This window comes from Megalopta genalis, chromosome 6 (assembly GCF_051020955.1).
Source record: "Megalopta genalis isolate 19385.01 chromosome 6, iyMegGena1_principal, whole genome shotgun sequence".
NCBI lineage: Eukaryota > Metazoa > Arthropoda > Insecta > Hymenoptera > Halictidae > Megalopta > Megalopta genalis.
Window position 1 is genome coordinate 3,467,182 of NC_135018.1, and position 27,679 is coordinate 3,494,860.

A 27,679-nucleotide genomic window follows, 5' to 3' on the forward strand; every position below is an offset into this window, starting at 1 on the left:
TATTATATATATATTTATCTGTAATATAATATTGTATATATATTTATCTATAATATAATATTATATATATATTTATCTGTAATATAATATTGTATATATATTTATCTATAATATAATATTATATATATATTTATCTATAATATAATATTATATATATATTTATCCGTAATATAATATTGTATATATATTTATCTATAATATATAAATAATATATATAATGTACTGTATTCCCTAAGAAGCACCCCCCTTTCCCCAACAAAAATTGACGGCCCTTTTGCTGGCACGACGCTCAACATGATACAATATAAAATAATTTCGACAATAGATAATTCCCGGGGATCCTCGAGGCTTTTCGAGATCTATTTGCACGACAAGCACGATGTCCAAATGAAATTGAGACCACATGTTACCAGCGGTCAGATAACAACAATATTAATTGCGATGCCCGCTAAATGCGTCCGTTTCAAACTGTAAATAGATAAGATGTTTGGAAAATTCTATTTTTAGCCTCGATAAACGCTAAACAATTTGCTTGCCAAGAAGCTTATCGAACCGTTACCAAAGATATTACGGGAAAGCAATCTTGGACAGCATTTGTAAGGTGAAAAAAGCCGACAAAGCCGACGCGCACGTTTTATCTTCGATCGACGATCGATCCGAATGTGTCGCGGTAAAGATAAATATACAAGGTGTTTTCATTTTATCCTGCGCGTTCGAACGCCTTCGTTAATTTTGTTTATACGAAAGAAATGCGTCGTGACGAATCTGTTCGGTTCAAAGGTGGAAATATTGTTGATTGATGAGTCTTTTTCCTTTCGAGATCATTTTCTCTTAGATCATTGGAAGGTCGTCGGCATTTACTTGCGCATCCACATCTGTTTTTTACGATAAAACATTGTTGCGCGTGTCGAGACGAATTCAGCGACCTGCGACACTACGATCTTGAGCGAAATAATTATTCTATTGGGTTGGCAATTAAGTAATTGCCGATTTGTTCAATGAAATAACAAATTTTTTTTACTTGGAATGAAGTTTAATCTATAATGTATTTTCCATTTCGTTCGATGACCTTTAATAATAATAATAATAACTATTATTATTAATATATAATAATATAATATAATAAATAATAAATAATAATAATAATATAATATAATATAATATAATATAATAAATAATAAATAATAATAATAATATAATATTATATTATTATTATTTATTATATTATATTATTATTATATATTAATAATATATATAATAATATTATATAATAATAATAATAATAATAATAATAATATAACATTTACGGATATCATAAAAATGGGAGTGAGAGACGCCTATAACTGAAATCGGCGATTACTTAGTTGCCAAGCCAATAGTTCAAAGGCGATACAAAAATTGCGAAATGTTTGTTTCCTCTATAAGCAATAAATTCATTTGTTCTACAGTAAATGTTCGAGACGATTGTCCATTGCAATTTTTCGTTTATATGTTCGGGCGCGGGTGTTTCGAATGCGCCGGACAAAAGAAACACCCTATATTGTTCGCCCGCGAGGTGTGACGCTGGTCGAGCGGTTATGCGAATCTTACACGTAATTGCTCTCGCGATAAGTATTTTCGTTAAACCGATGAAGTAATGCGTACGTACGAACAGTTAGTTCGCTTCTCGAGGAGAACGAAGTTTACGCAACGTTCCATTCAAACGGATTAATTCGTCCGTTTTCCAGCACCTAATAAATTAGGCAAATTGGTGATCGCCGCGGGGGTCGTATATCTCCCTTTCGAAAATTTAAATATCAATAGTCGATAATCGGATTCTGCGATTCTGCGAGGGATCTTATTGCCGGGCTCGATAATTCTTCAGCAACGAGGCCTCGCTGCTTCGGAAAAATAAATTCAGGCGTGTTCCAACGAGATCGGGGCCAACGTTTAGGAAATATTGCTGTTTGTGTTTAGAAAACCGACGATCTTTTTGCATCGGCCAAATTCTATCTCGGCCTGGCGTTCGCTGCACGACGAGTGGTGACTCCGAGGCGAAATTGCTACATTTCACAATTCGAAAATAATTTTTATATCGAAACTTTGATAATATAGAAATATATAAAAATTATTCACGTCTACGTTCCAAAATTCTAAAATGATTTTTATATATTTTTATATTATCAAAGTTTAGATAAAAATTATTTTGGAACTTTGGAATGTAGATGTGAATAATTTTTATATATTTTTATATTATCAAAGTTTCGATATAAAAATTATATATATTATTATTATTATTATATATATTATATATATATTATTATTATTATTATTATATATTATATATTATTATTATTATTATTATTATTATTATTATTATTATTATTATTATTATATTCGATATAAAATTCCAAAATAATTTTTATATATTTTTATATTATCAAAGTTTCGATATAAAAATTATATATATTATTATTATTATTATTATATATTATATTATTATTATTATTATTATTATTATATTATATTATTATATTCGATATAAAATTCCAAAATAATTTTTATATATTTTTATATTACCAAAGTTTCGATAATATAAAAATTATTTTGGAATGTAGCAAAATTTCAGCGACGCCTCGGAGTCATCACTCGAGTGCAAAGGGTTAGTAATTAGCTGTTTGAAATAATATTTCCAAATTTCCAAATATTCCAAATATTCCAATTTATTGAAATATTTCAGCGGTGCCTCGGAATCAAAGGATTAATAGTGCTCGAGTGCAAAGGATTAATAGACAGCTGTTCGAAATAATATTATAGACGACGGCAGACGCGAGCTTCTTTTCCAGGTTTAATCAAATCGATGTCGAAGAAATGTTTGAGCGTAGATAAATACAATTATACCGATGTGTAAAATAATCAAGACAGGATGGAGATGTGCTGCAATCTTTTGATACCCTTGCACTATGATTTCTAGGAAATCGGACTATGAAATCATAATTATACAAATGATAACGTATTTCATATAATATAATACAATTAACACTGGATTTATGAGCACAAAAAACAGCTGCTTTATACTAGTTTATAAAAGTAACAATAAGACATTTATTCAGATTTTTAACAAGCGTTGTTGTAACATTTGCCGCAAGTAACATATAAATTGAATGAATAACTGTATAATAAACTATATAATAGATAAATCTATCTTTACGATATGAATAACCGTAAATTAAAAAACTCGTCATTTTGACGAGTTCCGTAAATCTAGTGTTAATTAGCACGTTTTCTAATTTCCCTCTAATTGAACCAGACAATTTTTGTTTCCTGTTCTTAACAAATTTGTTTCGTCCGAGCGCGTCTAATATCGTCGCGAAAGAAAATAATCGTTTCACAAATGCGGAAGATAGAAAATGGGCGTTGTTATTCAGAGAAATGTTCGTATTAATTGGATGATCATTCGATACAGATAAGTCGGGTCTTTTTATCTCGCAGAAATGTCAATGAGGATTTACATACATTGTATAATTGAGACTCATGCCCGATAATTAGATCATCGTACACATTTCCAAGAAGAATTTCACAGCTATCTGAAATAATTCTTTTCAACATAAAATCGAATAACTGAAAAACATCAATTCAATATTACCGATGATTTTATAATTATTTAAAATTATTATTTGACATAACTGTCGAGAAATCTTTCTTGGAAATTACACAGAGATCTAATTGTTCGCACTGAATCTGGTTTATATATGCTAAACACCCTCATTGATATTTCTGCAAGGTAAAAAGACCGATTTAACCACTTAGCTGCGTCGATCTATTTTTAAGATCAATTTTGTATGCGTTTTATCGATCGCACGCGGTGCAGTTTCTCTCGGCAAATCGTTCTAGAATTACTCTAAAATGTACGATATTTATGAATGTGTTCCACAAGCGTCTTAACCTCTAAATCGTAGAAGTAGTTTTATTGTTAAATATCAAATTGCTATTTCCTCATTAAGTGTATACACGCCGATTTCCGTACAAAAAGCGGAGAAAAGTCGGTTTTAAAGAAGTTATCAATATCAATTTCAATATCAATATATATAGAAAACTAATGAGAATAGTTATAAATTATTTCTTGTGGACTATATGCAGACTGCAAATAATTCTAAAATAAAATACCGTGTTACTGAGAAAATAATATTTCAGATAACGTTATTTCAAAAGCGATCGCAGGCATGGAAATAGTTATTATAATTTATTTTATATAAATATTATTATTTTTTTATTTATATTTATTTTTATTAAATATTATTATATTAACCCTTTGCATTTATAACATATTCATATTAACCCTCGAAGCAATTTTAACTGTAAATCTAAAACAATTTTTCTAACTTATACAGTGTTTCCATTTTATATGACAGAGTGCATTTTATGTACTTGAATTGAATCTCGTGACTCATACAATGGTTTACGCTTTTAACAATTTTTGAAATTTTATTTCAAAATGGAAATATTTTTTATTTCAAATAGCTGTCTATTAATCCTTTGCACTCGAGCACTATTAATCCTTTGACTCCGAGGCACCGCTGAAATATTATTTCAATAAATTGGAATATTTGGAATATTTGGAAATTTGGAAATGTTATTTCAAATAGCTAATTACTAACCCTTTGCACTCGAGTGGTGACTCCGAGGCGTCGCTGAAATTGCTACATTCCAAAATTCCAAAATAATTTTTATATTATCTAAACTTTGATAATATAAAAATATATAAAAATTATTTTGAAATTTTATATCGAATATAATAACATAGTAATAATAATAATAATAATAATAATAATAATAATATATATATAATATATATAATAATAATAATAATATATATAATTTTTATATCGAAACTTTGATAATATAAAAATATATAAAAATTATTCACATCTACATTCCAAAGTTCCAAAATAATTTTTATCTAAACTTTGATAACACATAAAAATATATAAAAATTATTTTAGAATTTTGGAACGTAGACGTGAATAATTTTTATATATTTCTATATTATCAAAGTTTCGATATAAAAATTATTACGGAATTTCGAAATGTAGCAATTTCGCCTCGGAGTCAGCACTCGAGTGCAAAGGGTTAACAGTCAGCCATTCGAAATAATATTACCAACACACAATGGTCATTTGGACAGTGGCCAGGCGGTGTATGCGTCCGCAGCGGGCCCGCCGTGATTGGTGCACGCGGAAACATGCAGGCTCTGGGTGGCTCGCCGAAGCTAAAAGCTTGTCAATTCTCGTGAAAAATACATTTTGGCGGTCGCTCGTATCCGGCGTGTCCTCTAAAAAGAAACCGTGCGTGTCCTCCAAGCAGAGGCTAGAGAGCCGGCCGGCTTGTTTTCGGCCGTCAAATTCTTCGGCCGCGGGCAGATCGGAGAGCTTGTTGTTACCCAACCTCCACGAAGGATCTCCTCCTGCTCTCCTTCTCTCTCCGAGGGGCCGGCAGTTCCCGATGCACGGCCGTGCATACGTGCGCGCGGGGCCCGTCGTGCGCGCGGGGCCCGTCGCGCGTCTCATCGCGTTTCGTCGCGTCTCATCGCGACGCGTCGCTACGCGCACACGCGGGGCCCGCGTTTCGTAAGAAATTTTATCGTTCCGTATTCGGAGCCTAATGCCCTTGCAGCTCCTCCTTCGTAGCCTTCTATGGTTCCTCCTTCTGCTGTTCCTCCACCTCCGCCGCGCCGCCTTTTTCCACCGCGCGCTGCTATCTCTCCTCTTCTCTCCTCTCATCGTGGCCCCGTCGCGGCTCTCCGCAGGCCGGTTACGTTTAACCAACGGGCGAGCGAAAGAGAGAAAGGGAGGAAGGCAGAACGCGAGTGAAAAGGAGCGGCGGAGGGGGAGAGAAAAAAAAAGAATGGACTTCCGAAGACCGGATCTCGGCGGGGACCGCGACACGGGGCCCCTCCGCCGAATCCGTAGCCAGTACCCACTGACCTATATGCCGGGCAGATGCCTCCGCGCCTCTCTTCCATCGAGAGATCTTCCGAGAGGGCTTACGGCAATTTGTACGATAGGGGCAAACGTTGCTCGCTGCCACGGAGCTGTGCGTTGGACGGAAACCGTTCGGGATGAAGCGCGAATTTTTAAGCGAAAAGGATACGGTACATTTGTCCGTGCCACGGAAATGGACGATTTGGGAGGAGCTGGTACGATTATTCGGGCATTGCTGATTGTTTTTTGTATTAGCGATTGGCAATAAAAATTGGAATATAGTATAATATAATAATATATAATATAGTATAATATAATATTATATGATACTATATATTATTGTATTATTATATTATACTATATATTATATATTATTATATTATATTTATATTTACATTTATTATATGATACTATATTATTGTATTATTGTATATTAATATAATAATATAATAATATATAATATAGTATAATATAATAATACAATAATATAGTATAATATAATAATATAATAATATAGCATAATATAATTTAATAATATATATATATATATATTTTTCATAAAATTTTATAGTATGTATCATTTATTAGAGATATACATTTTCCATAAATTCCATAGAAAACAGTACATAATTATCTTTCTTCAAACTGCAGTAAATTCTCCCTAATTCGCGCTCAGCTTGCGAACAAAAATGGACAATTTGGGAAGCGGAGATACGATTATATACAATTTATTATTATATATTTATTTTATCACATATTATACTATTACTTATAATTTATAATTACGCGTTTATAATTGTTGACGATCGGCAACTGTAAAAACGTGCCGCCAGGCACGAATTTTTTTTCACAAGCTGAACGAAAATCAGGGAGGATTTAGACTACACAAATTCTGTAAATTTCCGTTAATTTCTCGGAAATTTAACAAAACTAGATAATTCGACATACTTACTATTAATAAAACTAATTCGAAAGTTACTGTAGAAATTTAAATTACTGCAATGGAAATCGTAAGAAGTTTAAATAAATCCAATCATGCCATTATTATGAAACAATATATGTACATCAGTCAAATTAATAACTCTAAGGGGTTCTAAGGTTAATAAATGAGCCGTTTATTTTGAAAGTGGCATAAGTCACTTTTTCAAAAAAAATCGAGTTAATGGTAACACTAATTACAATTAAACGGTATCTTTTCATTTAAAAAAAAGAAAAAAGAAAAGTGATTTATGCCACTTTCAAAATAAACGGCAGATAAAAGAGCATTTTTAATTAAATCTCGTACGGCTCGCAACAGTCGCAACGAAGTGTTCCATCCACCTCGAAGTCTTCGATCTGCCAAACCGATCTTTTAACGTTTCAACGCACACGCATTCGTACCGATAACACGCACGCGCGCTGTTTGGGACTTCGGGACCCTACATAACAGTGCGACGAATTCGCTCTGTGACACCGCTCTGTGAACAAAGAATGAATACCGTACAATATAACGAATAACGCCGCGAGCAATTTAGTCGTCGTTCATAAACGACGAATACATTGTATTCGTTTGTTATTGAATATTTCTGCATTTTAACGCGATACTACGTAGAAATGACCAGTCATTTTTATCGTTTCCATTTGCACTATTTGCAATGCAATTTACAATGGTCGTCGCGCGTTTATGTGACCTGGACGTAACACGCATTATTGGCGTTCATATTATTAGCGTTCACATTATTAGGTATCGTTTTTAGATTTTATGATTGCATAGAGTTTACTATAACCGACTGCAAATAATTTATGCAATAACTATAATTCTCTCTCTCCCTCTCTCTCTTTCTCTAATAATTCTCTCTCTCTCTATATATATATATATAATAATTCTCTCTCTCTCTCTCTCTCTCTATATATATATATATATATATATTTTATATATAATAATAATAATAATAATAATAAATAATATATATATTATTTATTATTATTATTAGAGAATTATTATACTCTCTATAATAATTATATATATATATATTATATTATATATATATATATAATTATTATAGAGAGTATAATAATTCTAGAGACTATAATAATTCTCTCTCTCTCTCTCTCTCTCTAATAATTCTCTCTCGCTCTCTCTCTCCCTCTCTATTATAATTCGACAGATTACGACGGCTTACATTTCGCTCATCCGGCCCGACAAAGCTTTCGAGAGTGTGCGGAAATTTTTATGATTCAACTACCGTTAGGAATTCACGAGAGAGCTGATGAGTCTATTGAATTGTTATTAGGCGTAATAGTTATTGTTCTTAAGCTTCGCGATTGTGCGGATTTCGACGCAAACATTGGCATGCTAACGAAGATAAGCCTGCTAGTTTATTCCAAGTAACTCGAATATTACATAATTGCGGTATTAAAAGTCGTATTAAAAATATCTCGCTGCAGTGACTGTCACTTAAAGTCGCGCACCTAATCCAGCCGATTTTCGCTTACGAAACGCGATAATTCGTAGGAAACGATTGAAACGCGTACACACAGACACGTGGTTCAATATTTACTTAATATATGTACAACAACGGTAGTACAAAACATTCAATAATTATCAGCAAATTAAATAAAATGTTGCTAAAATACCGTACCGAAAACCTGCGAGACATTTTCAAACACGACTACAATTTAGCGAACCCGCAATTATTTCCAAATTCGCGTAACATCGATATCATAATAACGATAAGAATGCAAATTCTATTATTTACGTAATCGTGTGTTTCGCGCAAGTGCATCGTAACGGATCGACAAAAAGAAAAAACAAACAAACAGGGAAATGTTACGTAAAACAGGCTGTTGCATCACCGAAAGAAAAAATGAGATCTCTCGTTATTTCGGCCACCGTGTATATCAATCATCGAGCATTCTAAAGTAAATTGAACGAGGCGCCGTTGATATTCAACCTGAATTTCGAATCGAGAGGACTTTCGAGCCCGCGCTAAACCCGGCGTCCCGAGCTCGCGATTCGGGTCGAATAAGTTTTTAGCATTCCGGGAATTGCAGCTTTCAAAGTCCGGCTCGGGGCCGCCGATAATGATGCGAACGAATTCGAAAGCAGCCGATTAGTCGCGAAGGTTGTGAATTCATTTGTGTGGCTAATGTTTTGGTAACGTCGGTGTCGTTGAACCAGATGTATCAGCGACGCGCCGATACACGGCGATCGAACGAAAGCCGGTTTCACTTCGCGGGATCGATAAGGATCGGCCAGCTTCCGGTTACCGCTATCAGCGTGCCACGCGATTCAGCCTGAATTCCTCTTTGTTCCGGCGCGGATCCGTGCTGGGATCAAGGACGTGTATCGATACACACGAGCTTCTCGTTCCCGGGAAAGGAGAACGCGCGATATAAAGGGAACGAAGCTGACGAAAACAAAAAGAAAAAAAAAGAAAAAGAAAAGAGGAGGAGGCCGCGCGCAAAAACGCGCCCGGCTCGTTTGCATTCCCGCGTTGCATTTGGCGTTGCATTCGGTCGGCAACGATAAATCACGAAGATTAAAACGTAACCGGTCCGGAGGATATAGTGCTTCCTTCGCGGCGTATCAGCGGACCCGCGGACGGGGACGGTCTTATTGTTTCAAAATGATTAATGCGCCGCGAGAGCCATGAAGGTACGCGCTTTTGAATAATGCGGATTGTAACGCGATCCATGGGCGAGTTTATATCGCGATAAAATATTATCCCTCTAGTAAACCGCAGTCGAGGACGTCGGCCTATCAGCGGCCGGCGTCCGAAAACGTCCGAGGATTTCAGATAGATCGTAGCCGCAGACTGCCGGGGTCTCCGTTTATCAACGAAAACGATGGGCAAATTCTGTTTGAAATTCAAATAATTTCAAGAAAAGAAAGAAAAGAGAATTTACGATCGGCACCCGTTACATTTTTTTTCTCACGATGCCACGCTAATCGGAAATCCGTTTGAAAATGCGGCGCCTTCAAACTTTCTTCTACTAAATATTTTCTATCTTTTGTTCTTGTCATTCGTTGTTTAATACTCGTCGTGTCCATACGTGGATTCCTAATCAGAATTTATATTGTTAAATTGTTCGTTGTGGTAATTATAATTATTATTCGTTACTTCCTATTTTCGTTCTATCAGGAAATTAGAGACAGCTATAAATAATAATGAATTATTTCTCTATTTTTTTTTTATTTCAAATGTGACTGAATAAACGATCCTACAGATACAGTAATTCTCCCTAATCGATGTTAAGATTGTGCGCGCGAAAGTGGGGACAATTTGCGAACACCGAGTTTAGAACGATAGTGCAAAGATTTGACCGATTTCTATTGGGTTGGCAACTAAGTAATTGCCGATTTGTTCAATGAAATAAAAATTTTTTTTTACTTGGAACGAAGTTTAATCTGTAATGTATTTTCCATTTTGTTCGATGACCTTTTGCCATCTCTCTGACAACTTGAAAATTCCACGCTCGTAGAAAGTCTGATCCTTTTCGGCCAAAAACTGAGTTAAGTGAGATTTTACAGCGTCATCATCGTTAAAGTTTTACCACGAAGGGAGTTGTCCAGGGATCGAAATAAGTGGTAATCCGATGGCGCGAGATCAGGGCTATACGGTGGGTGTAACATCAATTCCCAACCAATATCCATCAATTTTTGCCGAGTGGACAAAGACGTGCGCGGCCTAGCATTGTCCTGCTGGAAAATGACACCTTTACGATTGACCAATTCTGGTCGCTTTTCCTCGACCGCTGCATTCAATTTGTCCAGTTGCTAACATTCACGGATAATAAAAAATAACATAATAATAATAATAATTTTATAATATAACATTTACGGATATCATAAAAATGGGAGTGAGAGACATCTATAACTGAAATCGGCGATTACTTAGTTGCCAACCCAATATTTCCGGTATGACAATGCAAATTGTCGTCGAAGCAAGTGTAGTTCTGGTCACAAAAATCACTCGGACCATAAAATAGGCAGACAATACTTCATATCTAAGTCCAAATGAATAATTTTCGAAGTACAGTAAATTCTCCCTAATTGCGAAACAATCGTATCTACTCTTCCCGAATTTTCCATTTTGGTGTACAATATGAGCGTCAATTAGGTCACAGATAATAAAAAATAACATAATAATAATAATAATAATAATAATAATTTTATATATAACATTTACGGATACCATAAAAATCGGAGTGAGAGACATCTATAACTGAAATCGGCGATTACTTAGTTGCCAACCCAATATTTCCGGTATGACAATGCAAATTGTCGTCGAAGCAAGTGTAGTTCTGGTCACAAAAATCACTCGGACCATAAAATAGGCAGGCAACACTTCATATCTAAATCCGAATGAATAATTTTCGATGTACAGTAAATTCTCCCTAATTGCGAAACAATCGTATCTACTCTTCTCGAATCTTCCATTTTGGTGTACAATATGAGCGTCAATTAGGGAGAATTTGTTGTAGCATCAAAAGATTGTACTCAAAGAAAATTCGTCTTCTGCTCTCCATAACAAATGCAGAATAGATATTACTATTTCGCAGAAATGTCCGCAATTTTGCCATAATTTCTCAGAAATTATTTTTATATTTCTCGCGTGTCACGTATGTCCGAGCGTTAATACTTAATTTTCAACCGGTGTTAAAGCAACAACAGGTCCCGATTTCGACCAGATTTCGCCCGAGACGTTTCCCAACAACGTTCGTCAACGATTTGTCGTAAAAAATTTGTCAACCGAGCCGACCGTTTGAAAAATGACCACGACAACCGAGAACGCGAGATTAGACTTAGGCGCGCCGAATACGCAAACAAAAGAGAGATTCCGTAAAAGCGTAATCACTGAGGCCCCCGTTTGTTCTTGTTCCAGGTTAAATGGTAATAAGCGACCATGTACAACCTGAACGTGAATGTGAATCCTAATCCAGCGGCTGCCGCCGGTCTTCTCGGTGTCGCGGCGGCCGAGGTCACGCCAAGGACACCGGAAATCGTAAACTCCCTAATCGCCATGACCAATCCCTTCGAGGATTACACGAGCGAGAGGAGCAGGGATCGTACGGATTCGATTAGCAGCGGTGAGCCGAGCCCACCGAGTGTTCAGCACACCTGTAGTCAGCTCATTAAAGAAGGTACCCATCCGGTGGTGACCTTGATATCCTACCGGGTCGCGACCGTCTTTCTTTTGTCTCGTCCTTTCGAATCCCGTGACCCAAGGCCGTCTCGACCTTGCCGTCGCTTAGTTCTAGTCTCCACGTTTGCCGCTAGCGCGCAACTAAATACCAGCTTGGGTCGGGTCGGGTCGGGTTAAATCGGATCGGGTCGGGTCGGGTCGCGTCGGATCAGTCCAGTTCAAGTTTGGTAATTATTTACTCTGCTACACACCTCGCCAATTTCGACGGCCTTGAGATATCCTATCAAGGACATCGTTCTAAACAATCTTTCTTCTTGCTCGTTCGTTGTTTTTTAACGAAAAGTTTGCTCAAACCGTCGCAAATCGATTGACCAAATTAATGATTATGTTATAAAAATTAGGTAAATAATCTGGTTGATATTTATCGTAGCGCGGGTCAAAAATATTGTTATTTCTGTACGAAAGAATTCTTATAAATTATCGGTTTGGTTCAATGCTCATTGAACATGAGTGTCAGAATAAAAAATAAAAAAATATAAAAAATATAAAAATTAGGTAAATTATCTGGTTGATATTTATTGCAGCGCGGGTCAAAAATATTGTTATTTTTATACGAAAGAATTCTTATAAATTATCGGTTTGGTTCAATGCTCATTGAACATGAGTGTCAGAATAAAAAATAAAAGAATATAAAAAATATAAAAATGAGGTAAATAATCTGGTTGATATTTATTGCAGCGCGGGTCAAAAATATTGTTATTTTTATACGAAAGAATTCTTATAAATTATCGGTTTGGTTCAATGCTCATTGAACATGAGTGTCAGATCATCAGCTCCAGTTTGCAGCAGGGATCCTAACACCCCCTCCCCTTAACCGTAACCAGATTATGTCAAGACGGGTTAGAATAACCCATAGAATTTGTAAAAAAAAGTACAGTAAATTCTCCCCAATTTTCCTTCATCTTGTTAACAAAATGGACAATTTAGAGAGAGGAGTGGTGGGGGAATAGTGGAGAGGGATGCGAGCGATGAGGAATCGGAGTGACTGAGTCTTCTCATAGCTTTGTTTCCCCCACTCCACCACTCGTGAACACTTCTCTGACATCCCCTTTTCGCCCAACGCCCAAAATCTAGCTTATCTCTCTAGCTTTGTTACTAACAATTTTAGAATGAAATATCTCAAAAACTATGAGCCGTCTACCACGTGCAAAATCTCCAGAAAAAATTAACATTACACCTAGGGGCCTCTCCTCGTAAGGCCCAACGAAGGTTCGGGTGAAAATTAGCGTGGTGTGCCCTGTAAATAAATAATTATTCGAAATTTATATTTTATCGATCCGACGTTCCATTTGGCGCGAAACGCTTTCGTGTATCCTCGAGTCTCTTTGTCGAGATCTTATCATTATTCGGCGAAACTATTTATATTATTACTAAACTATTTATTTGTATTATTCGCAAGGTTTGAAGTTGACGTTGCAAACGAAGAGGCGGGCAAACGGAAGCGGCGACGATTCCAAGAAGAGGTCGAAGAAGGAGGACGGAAGTGCGGACGACGAGGAGGAGGACGACTCGTCCAACAACAACAGTCGTAGTGGTGTAAGAAATCTCATCTTGTTGTTGTCTCTTCGTCAAAATCATTTCACGCTTGTCGCAAGTTCGCGGTTTAATCGATCTCGCGAGTTCTCGACGTGTATTCGTGTTCAACTTCGCTTACGTCGAAACCTTCATACTTTAACGTTGAAGCCAAGCAGTACCGTAATGCGCCATATCGATTTAGATTCGCGACACTTATTCCTGGAGGCACGTTTGATCAAATACTTTGGCGTTTGCTGTACGCACAGTGACTCCCATTAATATTCGGACACTTTTTAAAACGCGATAACTTTTTCAAAACTAGAATTTGAATTTTTTTTAGACGATAGAGGGACTAGACAATGACTAAACTATTTTGTTACAATTTTGTTATCACTGGGAATGACAATACAAAATAAAAGACTCTCGCTTTTTAACTATACGTACAGTGACTCCCATTAATATTCGGACACTTTCTAAAACGCGATAACTTTTTCAAAACTAGAATTTGAATTTTTTTTAGACGATAGAGGGACTAGACAATGACTAAACTATTTTGTTACAATTTTGCTATCACTGGGAATGACAATACAAAATAAAAGACTCTCGCTTTTTAACTATACGCACAGTAACTCCCATTAATATTCGGACACTTTTTAAAACGCGATAACTTTTTCAAAACTAGAATTTGAATTTTTTTTAGACGATAAAGGGACTAGACAATGACTAAACTATTTTGTTACAATTTTGCTATTACTGGGAATGACAATACAAAATAAAAGACTCTCGTTTTTTAACTTTTTTTATCTGAGCCCATAACAAAAATTTAAACAATGCGTTTTGTAGATTTCGGTAAGTTACGGAACTTTTAGCTTGCAAGTTGAGCGACAATTGGAGAGAATTTACTGTTTATTAAAACCACGGGCTTATCTTTGAAAAGAGACTACAAATTTACCAACAGTCATAATAGCTGTCCACTTCACTACCTTAAATCACATGTCATAGAACTGGAGCATGAGAGGACAGCTCTTATGACCTGTGCTACATTTTAGATTTCTTATTTCGAAAATCAGTGTTGAGACACTATCGAAATTACACTCGTAACAAAAATTATCGAAATATCCCTGGTAAAAAGAATTCGATCAAACAGGCTGAGCGTCTGTCATTATAACCATCAATATACATACATACATAATACATATACATGTGACCTGAAAAATGTGTTTGCTGATGGCAAGGAAGATAATTAATATAAAAATGAATATGTTTGTTTTTTTAGAAGGTACGGAATGAGAAAACACTTAACACCGTTTCGAAGAAAGGTTCAACCATCCCCAAGAGTTAAGAAACATTTTTTTGGCAATCTCTATCGTCATCCTCATCGTTCGAAGTATTGAAAAATGATCTAGTACTTAGCCACGCTACTTAAGCTCGTTAAAGTATGATTTATGTATGTTTGATAAAAGGGGCAAGACCATTTGTCATTTTAACAATATTTTTACAACGTTCAAAGTGTCGTTAACTCCTTAAATGTACATACAATAGTATCTTGAGTTGTTAGGTCAGTTCAATTGATACATCAAATAATTCCTTCGATAGTTATATATTCATGATGTAGATCGAATATTTTCTGCCAGGGGGATGATATAACAAGTATCGTAGTCAGATCATTATGTCACTTTTTTAAAACGTTTCACTTGCCGTATCAATTTAGTACTAACGCGAAAGACTGATACGTTCAAGTTGATGAGAGAAAATACAAGAAATGATTTTTCATAGTAAATTAGTATGAGAATCAAGAATAAAAAAATATCGCGGTTTAGGTTTAATTTTGAATTAATTACTGATTCAAGTTCGGACGATTTTGAAATATAAGTAACCAAAACACAACGATGAATTCACAATTATTTTTTGTCAAAAATCACAATGATTTTTGTTTCGTATTCTTATGAAGAATCATCCCATATGTTCCCCACCTGTTGCAGGACATGTACATGTAAATAGAGGGTGGCGCATGTAAATGAAACCTCTTCAATTACTGTCTAAACCAGGGCTCGGAATTAACCGTCACGCAACATATGAGGATCTACGCGAGGGCTACGTCTCCCGACTCCCGTCGCGCGTCTCGCTTCCCGTAGTCGCCAAAATGCTGCACACACATACGTAAAGCAACAGATACACGCATCTGAGGTGCTCCAAGCTGAAAGAGGCGACCAAGGGGAGGGAGATGCGGGACGGGAGTCAGAAGGCCTGGTTCATTTCGAAACCTGAATTCTAAACAACGGCTTTAAAAAGGCTTTTTTAAACAATGTTGCAGACCAAAATTGAATAAAAAGGAACATAATTTAATGTAATCGGTCCTTTTGTAAGTGGACGCATAGAGACCACATGAAGGTGTAATTTGCTTTTTGCAGTGCAATTATAAATATTTTATTACACTAGTCTATTATTAGTCTATTATTACACTAATCTATTTTCCGTGCAAAAATAGTATTAACCTTTTTATATGACAAGATCATTAGTTTAGAAGATTTTTAATTCTAATTATTTCAAGTACCATAAGTGGACCCACTTAGACAGTAATTGAAAGTTACATTCTTCACCCTGTATATTTTACTGAAACAATTAGCCCAAAGGTTTTCTCAGATTTACAGTAGCTGAGATCATTCTTCTTCTTTGTTTCTTGAAGCATTATTTACTTAATAGAATTTCTACTGTAGTCAATATTTGTTAAAAAAGAAAATGCAAATTTACATTTACAAGATCCATACAATTAAATGATTTCGTTCGGTCTAATTCCATGCCGATAATTGCATCGCGTCTTACAAGTAGAAGAATCAATAATCTAAACAATGTAAAACCCTTTCAGTTGACACCGGAGGACGAGGAAAGGCGTCGAAGGAGACGCGAGAGGAATAAAATCGCTGCTACGAAGTGTCGGTTGAAAAAACGCGAGAAGACAGTGATCCTGGTGCAAGAGTCTGAGATCCTGGAAACGCAGAACCATGACCTGAAGTCTCAGATCCAGGAGCTGGAGACGCAAAGGCGTAGGCTGGTGGACATGCTGAGCCTGCACGGGCCGACCTGTTTGAAACAAGGTGGAGCGGACACCTCGTATCAACAGTATGCGGAGCCTTTGCATCTGCCTAGTTACCAGGAGAACTTTGTGCATCCACCGCCAGCGTTGAACCAGCCTCAAAACTGTGTATCGGAGTACCCGGTGAAGCTGGAGGATTACGAAGGCGAGTTTTACAGGCAAGAGAGTTCGTTTGTGCCAACCTCAGACGCCAGTTGCACAGTCTAGTAGCTTTATTCGTTACAAGTAATCCCTGCTGCGCCATCTTCGGGAGTAATCTCTTCGGAAATCTGATTTACCGATTGGACAAACTGTAAGCATATGACATCTCAGCTGGTCGATTACTTTATTTAAGAGGGAGGGGAGGGAGGAGGAGAATGATTGCATGCATTCCAAGAAGACATGAGTGAATAAAATCATGAAAATATAACAGACAAAGATTAAAATTAATCTGAAATCGTATAGTAATTAAGGGATATAAAGACAAGGGTATAAACTGCTAAGACATAAATGAATTCTGGTCAAATTATTCTAAATAACAAATTGACCCAATATTTTTGAGATTAAAAAAAGTATTTTACTACTTACTTACTAGATTCTATACTACGTCCGTGATAATAATATTCACAATATGTTTGGAGAGTATCATGTTTGACCATCCTTGCCGGGTCTCCCTTTGTTTTGTGTCCGGTAAATCAGATTCTCCCGGATCTCCTTCTCTTCTCTGTTAATTACAAGTCTGTAGTTTGTAAGTCGATTTATTATATCGTAACTGCGCGCTCCTGTGTCTTCTTTCTCGGTACCTTCATTCACTTTTTTGTTTCTCATATTCCTTCTCCCCACTTTCTGTCTTCTTCCCCACCATTTTTTTAACATATCCCCATATACTCGAAACGTAGTGTTCAACGTAGCACACTTAAAAACATTCCTTGAAAGTAACCCTTTCTTGCAAGTAAGTAACCAATTCCTTCAATGTAAGTACTGTGACATTCTAAGGTATAATCGATACAACGGATTAATGTAAGATAGAAACGGATTGTCTTTGCAATAGCGAAGAAACAATCATGCGTCGATGCGTTGAGCGGCAACATTCACAGTATAACATTCGAAGTTCTTCTATGTGTATAGGCCTTAGTAGTAAATAACATCGAACGATAAATACGAGGAAGAATACGTTCAATTACCGGTGAATGCCTACGAGCCATTGCTGTAAGCCGTAAACTCATTAAATACCCGACAATTTAAGATCGAAATCGATAAGGGAGAACGTTGCAAAGACATTCCGTTGCTTTAAGCGAAAATCGAGAGAGCCTGTTCTAAAATGAAACGCATTATTTTGTATGTGACTATTTCTCGATTCACCAGTGAGAGAAAATATATAACTCAGTATGTAAGGTCTTCTGATATTGATTGTGACTATCACACTGTGACGCGATTGCGAGACGCGTTCAAAGGATACTTATAATTATACGAATAATCGAATGATATTTAATATTATATATTATATATTATATATATATATATGTGCATATTTTATACAGATATATACGTTAATGCGCGAGCGTTATTAACAGTTAATGAACGGTTAATTACATGACTATTAAATGTTTCATTAATATGACATGAGCCGAACGACATACCTCAACTTTATTGTGGGTAGTTACCCTCCCCTTGTGCGTTTGCCTTGTAAATTGTTCTCCCAAACGTTTAATGCTGCCTATGTAATATCTGGACTGTGGACGTTTCAAAGTAAATTCACATTTTGTTCGATTCACAGAAAGCTTGATCATAGATTAAAGAGAGAAACTTTAACACATGAATTTTTTATTGATCTGTAAACGTGCACGGTCTATCAGCTCTGATCATGTTCTCGTTGAAATTTTAATTGTCGAATCACACAGTGGGTACATTGGGTGACAGTGATATTGTGAGGGAATGCCAAAGAACCATCAGAAACATTGATCAGAGCCTACAGAACAAGGGATTATACATATACATGGTGTCCCAGGTTTTAATGTTCAAACTTTGTTAGTGTATTCTATGGCATAAAGTAAGAAAAAAATGTTACGTAAACATAGGTCATATAGAGCTTTATTAAGAAGTTATAACAAAAATTCAGAATAGGGATAGTAATCATCTAAAAAAAAAATAAAAAGTAAAGAAAAATCTTCGATCGACGTGAATCATGTATTGTCAACAACGGTTATTAATACATTTGGAAATGTATTAATAAACACATGGCATGTGCTGATCTATTCAAGCCAATGCTCTCAGTAACAGCAAGTTGATTACTATTCCCATTCTGAATTTTTGTTATAACTTCTTAATCAAGCTCTATATGACCTATGTTCGCATAACATATTTTTCTTACTTTGTACCATAGAATATACTAATAAAGTTTACTTAAATTAAAAAAAGTTTACTTACATTAAAACCTGGGACACCCTGTATAGTTTTCTTTTGTTACCTGAATATTGTTGCGAGGGATCCTGCAAACGCACACTGGGGCTACGCTTACGCGTTCTTGCAATTTACAAAAATTAGTTTAATAGTGAAACGCTTCGAGTCCACGGACTAAAATGCTTTTCTTCGTCGGAATGTTACCGTCAATTGATCTAACGAAGGAGAAGATTTTTCTTGCACTTCGTCGGGACGGAAGTGAGACAAAGTCTTCCTCTTATTGTTTTTTTTCTTCACAGTATGCGATTTTAAGGAACTAACCGATTTATACTTGACGAACAACCTGTACGATGCGCGTCGACTAAAAATTTTGACACATTTATCGAGCAGAGGTAAAATTTATTTACCGAATTTTACCGAGATATTTTTGGGAAGGATTTACGCGGACCTTCGTGAAGGATATTACTTCAGAGACGGAAAAGGTCGTTAAAATTATGGCAACAAATTTGTTTACAAATATCTTTTTATTATCTTCTCGTTTTAAGTGGTCATCAGCTCTCTGAGGTTATATTCGCATATTCTGAAAATACATGTAGAAAGTATAAATATGTTAGTCATCCGAGAATGTTTTAAGTATAGTTGTAAATGTGCAAGACGAACGTCAACACGTAACAGTCACACACGTGTGGTGCTACATATATTATATATATTTGCTTTTTTTATATAAATTTTATTAAGTTGCCTGAAGAGAGTATTTAATAGTTTAATACACATGTTAAGCATGTAATATCAACGTCTATTTACTAATGCAAGTGAGTTCAAGGAGTAACATTATCGGACATACTATTTATGTATATGACCTTCTTTTTTTTTTATTCATCATTTTACATGAATCTGCAAACATTAACGTTTAACAGGCGGGTTATTCTTTTTCTCTGTCTTCGGGCATTTTTAATAAAAATTCAAACGAAAACGTGAATCAACATGTAATCCATCTCGGAAAGTCATAATGGAAAGAACGTAAATTTACGTGGCTCGTCCGTTAAGCGTTAAGCATCTTACTAATGCTACTGACAAATTGAAAGGATTTTAAGAGTATTGGATCTGTAACAAATTTATTATAAGCACTCCTATTCAATCATTTTTCACGTGTAATATTATGCGGGGACCGTTCGAAAGTATTGCATTTTGTAATGAACAAAATATTTCGGTCACGTTTGCAGCACACAATTGTCAAGAGCTACGGATAAAATTGAAAAATTATAAAATGTATTTCGATAGTTGCGTTTGCTATCTCTAATACATACTGCCATTATTGAAATCTCAGATGTCGCGATGCAGCAATATCTGTTTCATAAGTTCATCCTTTTATTAGTGAAACGTATTGAAAAGTCTTTCTAGAAAATAAGCGCAGAGTAATTCTAATAACATGTTAGCGAACAGTATATAAGATTCTCTATTTGTCATAACAAAATCGTACTATTGTTTCTTTTATTACTGAGTACCTGGCCATGGTTTTCCATGCGACAGCTATTTTTCCTTAGGAGAAATGCATTGAGTTTAAACTAGAAAAATGGCTGAAGAAATTTTATCGTTGTAACCTAAGGAAAAATTTTATTCTTTAAATAAAAGTGCCTTCGATACTAATAACAATTCTTCTTTCATACCCGTTCACAGATCTCCGAGTAAAATGAACAAACGTGTCTTTTATATACTTATTTTATTACAAAATGTATCATTATGATATATACACACATTCGTTAATTTAATCATGATCATTTTAGAAGTGAACACAATTTATTTCATAAATAAAGATACACGATGAGGGTGGAGAAAATAGCCTTGCTAAACCTTCGCTGCACCTATTTTTCATGGAGTATTTATGAGCCTCTGAAAGTTAAATGTAAAGTAAGAAATACATGTTAAGAAATATTATTCAGTATAAACAAAGCTAGACAATATACTTACACAATAATGTTGTTAATTGGGATATGTATTAATTTGACAAAGAATCCTATGAAGCCCATTATACAGAAGCCGATAGCCGTGGCTAGGGCAATTTTCTGAAATTCTGAAGAAGAATGCGTGCTTAAATATTCTGTTCATAGAACTAACAATAAAATTAATCAACAATTTTAAAATATGGGAACTCACCTTTGCGGTCAGGTTTTGTACACCGCTTGACAAGACGAATACTGTCTTTAGCAAATTGCCTGCTAGGCTCTGTCAGCTTCTTCATTTGATCCATTGTGTTCGGTGAACTGTAAATAAAGCGGGTTAAAACCATTGAAAATGATACATAAGTATACGAATACAATCGACGCAAATATTTATGCGAACGGCGTATAAAATGTACTTTTGGCAGTGACAAAAAGCCATACGAGTTATATCGTGTGAATATTCAACTATATTTAACTGCGGATAACTGTAGTTTTAAACGGATTAATTACAGAAAACATGAGTTACAGGTTAGATGAAACATCAATTACTCCACTGTCACTATATGATTTTCAATTTAGAGCTGACGAATAGAACAAAAAAATAATTGATAAAAGGTAACATACTTACGGCGTGTACAACCGGAGAACGCTTTACGAAGTGATGTTTGACATACGAAAAGCTACGTTCTATGAGATTCGAAGCGCTACGTGGACACTGTCAGACACTGTGCTGTAAGAACGTCACTTCCTATCACATCCGAACCAGTGACGTAGGCTTTCAGTTTCACGATTTCAAATAACATTTTAAATCGTGAGACAAGCTCATTTAAAACAAAGAAGGGTAAAGCGTAAAAAATTATCGTACAATTAATACGTGTAAAAATTATTCAACGATACGCATTTATATATAAGAAGGAACGGGATAGTTTCTAAAATAAAGTAACCAGGTAGCTTTTATGCATGACCACGCGGGCATAGGTATGATTTGGGATGGCGCGACCGTATGACAAATGGCGATCAGAGGGAAATTCAAATGTAAAATGTAACGTTACGCTTATAGTTGTATATTTCATAGCTAATGCATATATATTTTTATTCAGATGCGATAGCTTAAATATACATACATAATTTTAAAAGGGTCAGGCTTACTCCGGGCCCCGCAACCCCTAGGGTCGGCTCTGAGCACACAGAATGGATAAGCAAACAGCATCCGTTGCAGGATGATAATTAACACTGTTTTTTCGGGGCACTGAAAGCAACTATTTCGTATTACTTTATAGAAGCAACAATAATACACTTATTCGGATTATTATATCGATATTTATTGTAATATCTTTTCTTGGAAATTAGAAAATATTAAATTAGAATAATATTAATATAATTATATTATATATTATATATATTATATGTTATTATATTTTCTACAATAAATAAATTAGAATAATATTAATATATGTATAATATATAATTCTATATAATATGGAATAATATTATATTAATATTATTCTAATTTATTATTTTCTAATTTCTAAGAAAAAATATTACGATAAATGTCGATATAATAATCCGAATAAGTGTACTATTGTAGAAAATTTGGAACACGTGATTTTAACGCGTCCTGTAAATCTAGCGGATTAACCTAAGACAAAAGTGTCAAGGTTGAAATAAGGGCTGCAAAATTGGTGGGGATACGAATAAAATTGATGCCGCTTTATAATAATTTATTTATAATAAATTTACATGCACGCGTCGCGTGATAATATGTCACGTTATAGAATAGATATAGGTACATTCTCTCTCTGTTTCTCTGTTCTTATTATTTTACATTACATACGGCCGTTCGTACCCTCCTTTCATGGTCGTAGATTAATCTTACCGTTAGAATGAGCTCAACAAAACCGGGAAAGAGTGCAAAACGACTATTTTCTCTGTTGCAATTGGCGTTCCATATCCGATCGAAAGATTTGGTAAAATAAATTCTTACGCTATTCGATCATCGTTAGACCACACAGAGCTTTCGCTCACCCTTAAACTCATGAAAAACACGTTTCAGCAATACATGAAAATCAGGGTTAATGAAACTTTGATTTTTCATTCGATAAAATCGATCACCGTTAAAACACCAATTTATTTGATTCCGTTGCTTTCGAGACAGCCTACGAAAGTAAGATTTTCTATAAACACCTGCAACATGTTCGCGAACGTAACGAACGATTTATTCGAATTCGGAGTTCCTTTTCCCCCTCTTATATCGATACTTTACAATTTTCGCGTTTCCGTCATTTCGGTAACGTAATTCACGAGTGCGAGACGGGTGTTTGTAATACGAGACGGTCGAAGTGAGTGTATTATTAATGTTCACAATCGAAGACTTCGTTCGTCGTTCCACTTTTCGCATTGTTAACCGTTTTAAGTACCTCGCGCGTTACTTCTTCCGTTTAAATTACGCACATAGAATCTATAAAGACGATGTAAAAATCTAAAATTAAAGTGCTCACTTTGCGAACGCATTTTTACCTGCTACGATAGCTTAAATACGAAAACCGAACAGAGAAGTGTAGACTAAAACCTTTAACCCTTTCGGTGTACGAGCGCGTTGTCCGCAGTGGCACTCCCACTGTACGGGGTGCCGCGCCGAAAATGCGCCCATAACGCAGGGTCAGTCCGCTTTTGTACGAAGATTTTCTTAAGCGTTAAGTAATGACTGTGCTTAATCCGTTTCTAAATTTTTCTTGAAATGTTTCCTGTAAACATTCTGTAAAGGGCCCACAGAAATATGGCTTACATGGATGCCAGATGTATTCGGCACTCGTCCATATTGGTCATCAGATGGATGCCGGATATATCCGGCGCTCGTACCGAAAGGGTTAATCATGTCGAGCAGCTTTTTCGCGTGTTGTCAACTCTGTTCGAGTGTCAATAAAAAAAGAAACAGAGAAATATAACGAACGTATCTTTATGCGCCAATCAGATCCTTTGCTTTTTCAGTGTTCACAATTCGTAATTTTGCGAAAAGAAACATTCGGATGAGAATAGAGCTTTATGCGCCAATCAGATCCTTTGCTTTTTCGATGTTCACAATTCGTAATTTTGCGAAAAGAAACATTCGGATGAGAATAGAGCTTTATGCGCCAATCAGATTCTTTGCTTTTTCAATGTTAACAATTCGTAATTTTGCGAAAAGAAACATTCGTATGAGAATAGAGTTTTATGCGCCAATCAGATTCTTTGCTTTTTCAATGCTCACAATTCGTAATTTTGCGAAAAGAAACATTCGGATGAGAATAGAGCTTTATGCGCCAATCAGATCCTTTGCTTTTTCGATGCTCACAATTCGTAATTTTGCGAAAAGAAACATTCGGATGAGAATAGAGCTTTATGCGCCAATCAGATCCTTTGCTTTTTCGATGCTCACAATTCGTAATTTTGCGAAAAGAAACATTCGGATGAGAATAGAGCTTTATGCGCCAATCAGATTCTTTGCTTTTTCGATGCTCACAATTCGTAATTTTGCGAAAAGAAACATTCGGATGAGAATAGAGCTTTATGCGCCAATCAGATTCTTTGCTTTTTCGATGCTCACAATTCGTAATTTTGCGAAAAGAAACATTCGGATGAGAATAGAGCTTTATGCGCCAATCAGATTCTTTGCTTTTTCGATGCTCACAATTCGTAATTTTGCGAAAAGAAACATTCGGATGAGAATAGAGCTTTATGCGCCAATCAGATCTTTGCTTTTTCGATGCTCACAATTCGTAATTTTGCGAAAAGAAACATTCGGATGAGAATAGAGCTTTATGCGCCAATCAGATTCTTTGCTTTTTCGATGTTCACAATTCGTAATTTTGCGAAAAGAAACATTCGGATGAGAATAGAGCTACACTTTTGTTATCGTGTACGCGTTAGTCCTATGTTGATTGAATATTCTTCTTTTCCTCTACTGTACAGATATTTTAAAATTATACGTTATTTGTTATTTTATGTTATTCTTTAAAATTGTACGTTAAAATTAAATATCGACGGTTATTCAATCGAAAAACTCGCGGTACACAATAATCGAAGTGCCGAATCCTAAAACACCCCTCCGATCGCGTTGGTTCAGAAAATACGCGGAATACTTGGAATTTCCATGGATAATCGAGCGCGTTGAATCAAAATCAATCGATGCACATCGTTAATTCCTTGAAATTACGTATTAGAAATACGTATTACTCGTCCCGATTGAACGCAAGTTAAAAAGGCGACTGAAAATACATGGCGATAGATCGAAGATAATTTGTATATAAGAATGTTCTAGTTTGAAAGACTGACGTAATTATAGTCTGATGTCCTTGTAGGTTCGACCTTAATTCTACGATTTTTACGGCGTATTTATCAGATTAGTCCGTAAGTTTGTGCATAGATTTTGCGATAGTTCCTTTGGTAAAAAAATAAAGTGATATTGTTACGTTTACACTTCTGCGAGGATATATCATGAAAATACGTTATTTGATTTCGGTTTAAATAGAGAATGTGCCCCACACAATGATGTTAAAAATAATTACACGCATCAACTTATGGACTGATCCGATGGTTTGTAATTCTCTCTGCGCACTCCTTTCGAAAATTATTCATATTTATCTCGCATTCGTTAACAGAACGTTTCAGCGACGCTGGTCGAGAAATCAATCGGATCGAAACGAAATGTTCCAGAAGGTTACAGCAATTTTTATAAAAGAAATTCGTGTTTGTGCAACGAGTTTCAGCTGTTTATTAACTCTCGAAGGCCCTGTCCGAATACATTTGTAACTACTTTATTTACATTGTTCATCGTTTCTTCGTGCTTTCGAAGGAGCAAACCGTAAGCAAGCAATTTGTTCCGAATTTATTACGAATCTCTTGATTAAAGATATCTTTCATTTTCATTTACTTAAAATTGAAGATATTTTTCAGCTTTGTGGCCTGTTTTTTTGCAAGAAATCGCGTAAAATGCGTTCACTGTTGTAACCATAAGTTACTGTCCAGTTTACTTCAATTATTTTGGTCAACGTAAAACTAGTAAAATAGTTTTAATAATAGTAATAATAGTAAAATAGTTTTAGTCAACGTAGGGGTGTGGGGGTGGACAGTTATTACGACTGGCGAACAAACTGTGATACGTTCAATTCAGTATGTTTTTCCGAGCTTAGATCAATCAACTCACAAAGATTAATTTTGCAAAAACCTCGGTTCGGTACTTCGAGAGTTAACGCGAACTCGGACTGTAATTTTGTGCCGCGCTTAAAACAAGGGAACTGCATCGTCCGGTTGTCGCAATCTCGGCAGTTCACGTATACCGTATCGCTGCCAGAACTTTTCCCGATCGACCGTACACGCACACAATTTGAGAAGGAACTTGCGAAAGGTCGTGTCGACTCGAGGATTCACGGCTACGCGGAATCGGTCGCGCACGTTTATGACGGCGCAACGCAATTGTTCGCTGACGTAATGCCCGCCGGAATTCCCTTAAACATTAACGTACATTAATCCTCATTGACAACATAGTTGATATACTGCGACACGTTAGACAATATTTCCTCGAATTCACGAAGATTTCGAAGTCCAAATTGCTCGTGCGATTTCCTTTACATTGATAGAAAATTTCAGTGTCTCTGTCGCTGACGCCCCCAGAGTTCCGCGTCGTCGCTAATTATTTATACAAATGTAAACGCAACTGCTTGACGATAAATTTATTTTAGGCTAAAGCTGAAGCGGATTCGATTCGCGACTTGGGGTACGCTCTCACTGCCAGGCTGCTCGGGAGAAGTCATTATGCACGCGCAGGGAGCCCCGTACAGTGGCGTGGGACGTCTACGGGCGAACTGCAATGGCGTCGCGACGCGGAGCCTCTGTCCGCCCGTGGTTCGGAATTGTAACGTTCGACCGGCCGACGTCGCACGCCAGTAGGCTCCCCCACGCAGGACTCTCGCGCACGCGTCGCCTGCCCCCACTCCTCGCGCGGTAGCTTTCCTCGAGTACCCTGGCTACTGCGCGTCGCTCGCTTGTTGCTCTCGGGAATGCGACAGTGGGCGGGGCGAACGGGCGAGCGACTATGGTGGGGCGAGCGTCGGTCGCCAATCGCGCCCGGTTCAACCGTAGGATACTAATTCTTATCGTTATACTCGAAATAGTTTGCTTTCACAACGCAGTGGTAAATGACCACACCTCGTAACAACACGCAACTCTCTTTAATTTCAGGTCACATTGGTTTCTGGATCGATCCTATGGCTATTAACCTATGTACATCGTTGAACAACGTGCGTTCGTCCAGTTTCATCCGTACTCTTGAATAATTCTGATACATTTAGCTGGAACCGTCCCGTATTTCCGCATCTTGCTACTTACTTTTCGTCCCGATTTTTCTCGCGCGTTATACGTACCTCTATCGTTAGGATTGCTTCGCGTTTGGTACGATCCTGCCCGTGTCAAAAAGTCATTCTCGAAAGTAAAACGATCCAAGATATCACGAAAATATCGATTTCAAGGCTTCGTTCGAAACCTTTCCACGCAAATTCTATTTAATCGTTTCGTCATCTTTCCTCCACTGTTCGAGTCGGTTGGTATATTTCGCGACTGTTAAGTTCG

General features: G+C 36.2%; 2 protein-coding genes and 1 long non-coding RNA gene across 5 annotated transcripts in view; 1 reads left to right on the forward strand and 2 right to left on the reverse strand.

The window, feature by feature from the left end:
* Atf3 (Activating transcription factor 3) overlaps positions 1-20,789 on the forward strand; it is a 53,989-nt gene extending 33,200 nt beyond the window's left edge. Inside the window, exons 2-4 of one of the 2 annotated variants that reach the window (XM_033476498.2) lie at positions 11,828-12,086; positions 13,548-13,684; positions 16,530-20,789. In XM_033476498.2, coding sequence (XP_033332389.1) covers positions 11,849-12,086; positions 13,548-13,684; positions 16,530-16,964 — 810 coding nt within the window. In that variant the 5' untranslated portion in view covers positions 11,828-11,848 and the 3' untranslated portion in view covers positions 16,965-20,789. The remainder of the gene's footprint in view (positions 1-11,827; positions 12,087-13,547; positions 13,685-16,529) is intronic. The other variant, XM_076522880.1, reaches the window with a different exon arrangement.
* LOC117223907 (uncharacterized) lies at positions 14,552-18,979 on the reverse strand. Its single transcript, XR_004491038.2, has 2 exons — positions 17,325-18,979; positions 14,552-17,047 (listed from the first exon to the last, which is right to left on the reverse strand). It is a non-coding gene; the product is annotated as an uncharacterized LOC117223907 (long non-coding RNA).
* A 50-nt stretch (positions 20,790-20,839) lies between the features above and the next one.
* Positions 20,840-21,857, reverse strand: LOC117223906 (protein transport protein Sec61 subunit gamma). Of its 2 annotated transcripts, none has more exons than XM_033476504.2 (4): positions 21,705-21,857; positions 21,291-21,397; positions 21,105-21,207; positions 20,840-21,026 (listed from the first exon to the last, which is right to left on the reverse strand). In XM_033476504.2, the coding sequence occupies exons 2-4, from the start codon at positions 21,382-21,384 to the stop codon at positions 21,017-21,019; spliced, it is 207 nt and encodes a 68-aa protein (XP_033332395.1). In that variant the 5' UTR covers positions 21,385-21,397; positions 21,705-21,857; the 3' UTR covers positions 20,840-21,016. The 2 variants fall into 2 exon arrangements, with proteins under 2 accessions (XP_033332395.1, XP_033332396.1); XM_033476505.2 differs by having other exon boundaries at positions 21,701-21,836.
* Between the last annotated feature and the right edge of the window lie 5,822 nt (positions 21,858-27,679).

What these genes read in the sequence shown, in the direction of transcription:
- LOC117223906 (XM_033476504.2), bottom strand. Translation starts at nt 21,384, where the DNA reads ATGGATCAAATGAAGAAGCTGACAGAGCCTAGCAGGCAATTTGCTAAA. An exon ending in TACAAAACCTGACCGCAAAG is followed by an intron (nt 21,208 to 21,290) that starts GTGAGTTCCCAT and finishes ATTCTTCTTCAG; the next exon opens with AATTTCAGAAAATTGCCCTA.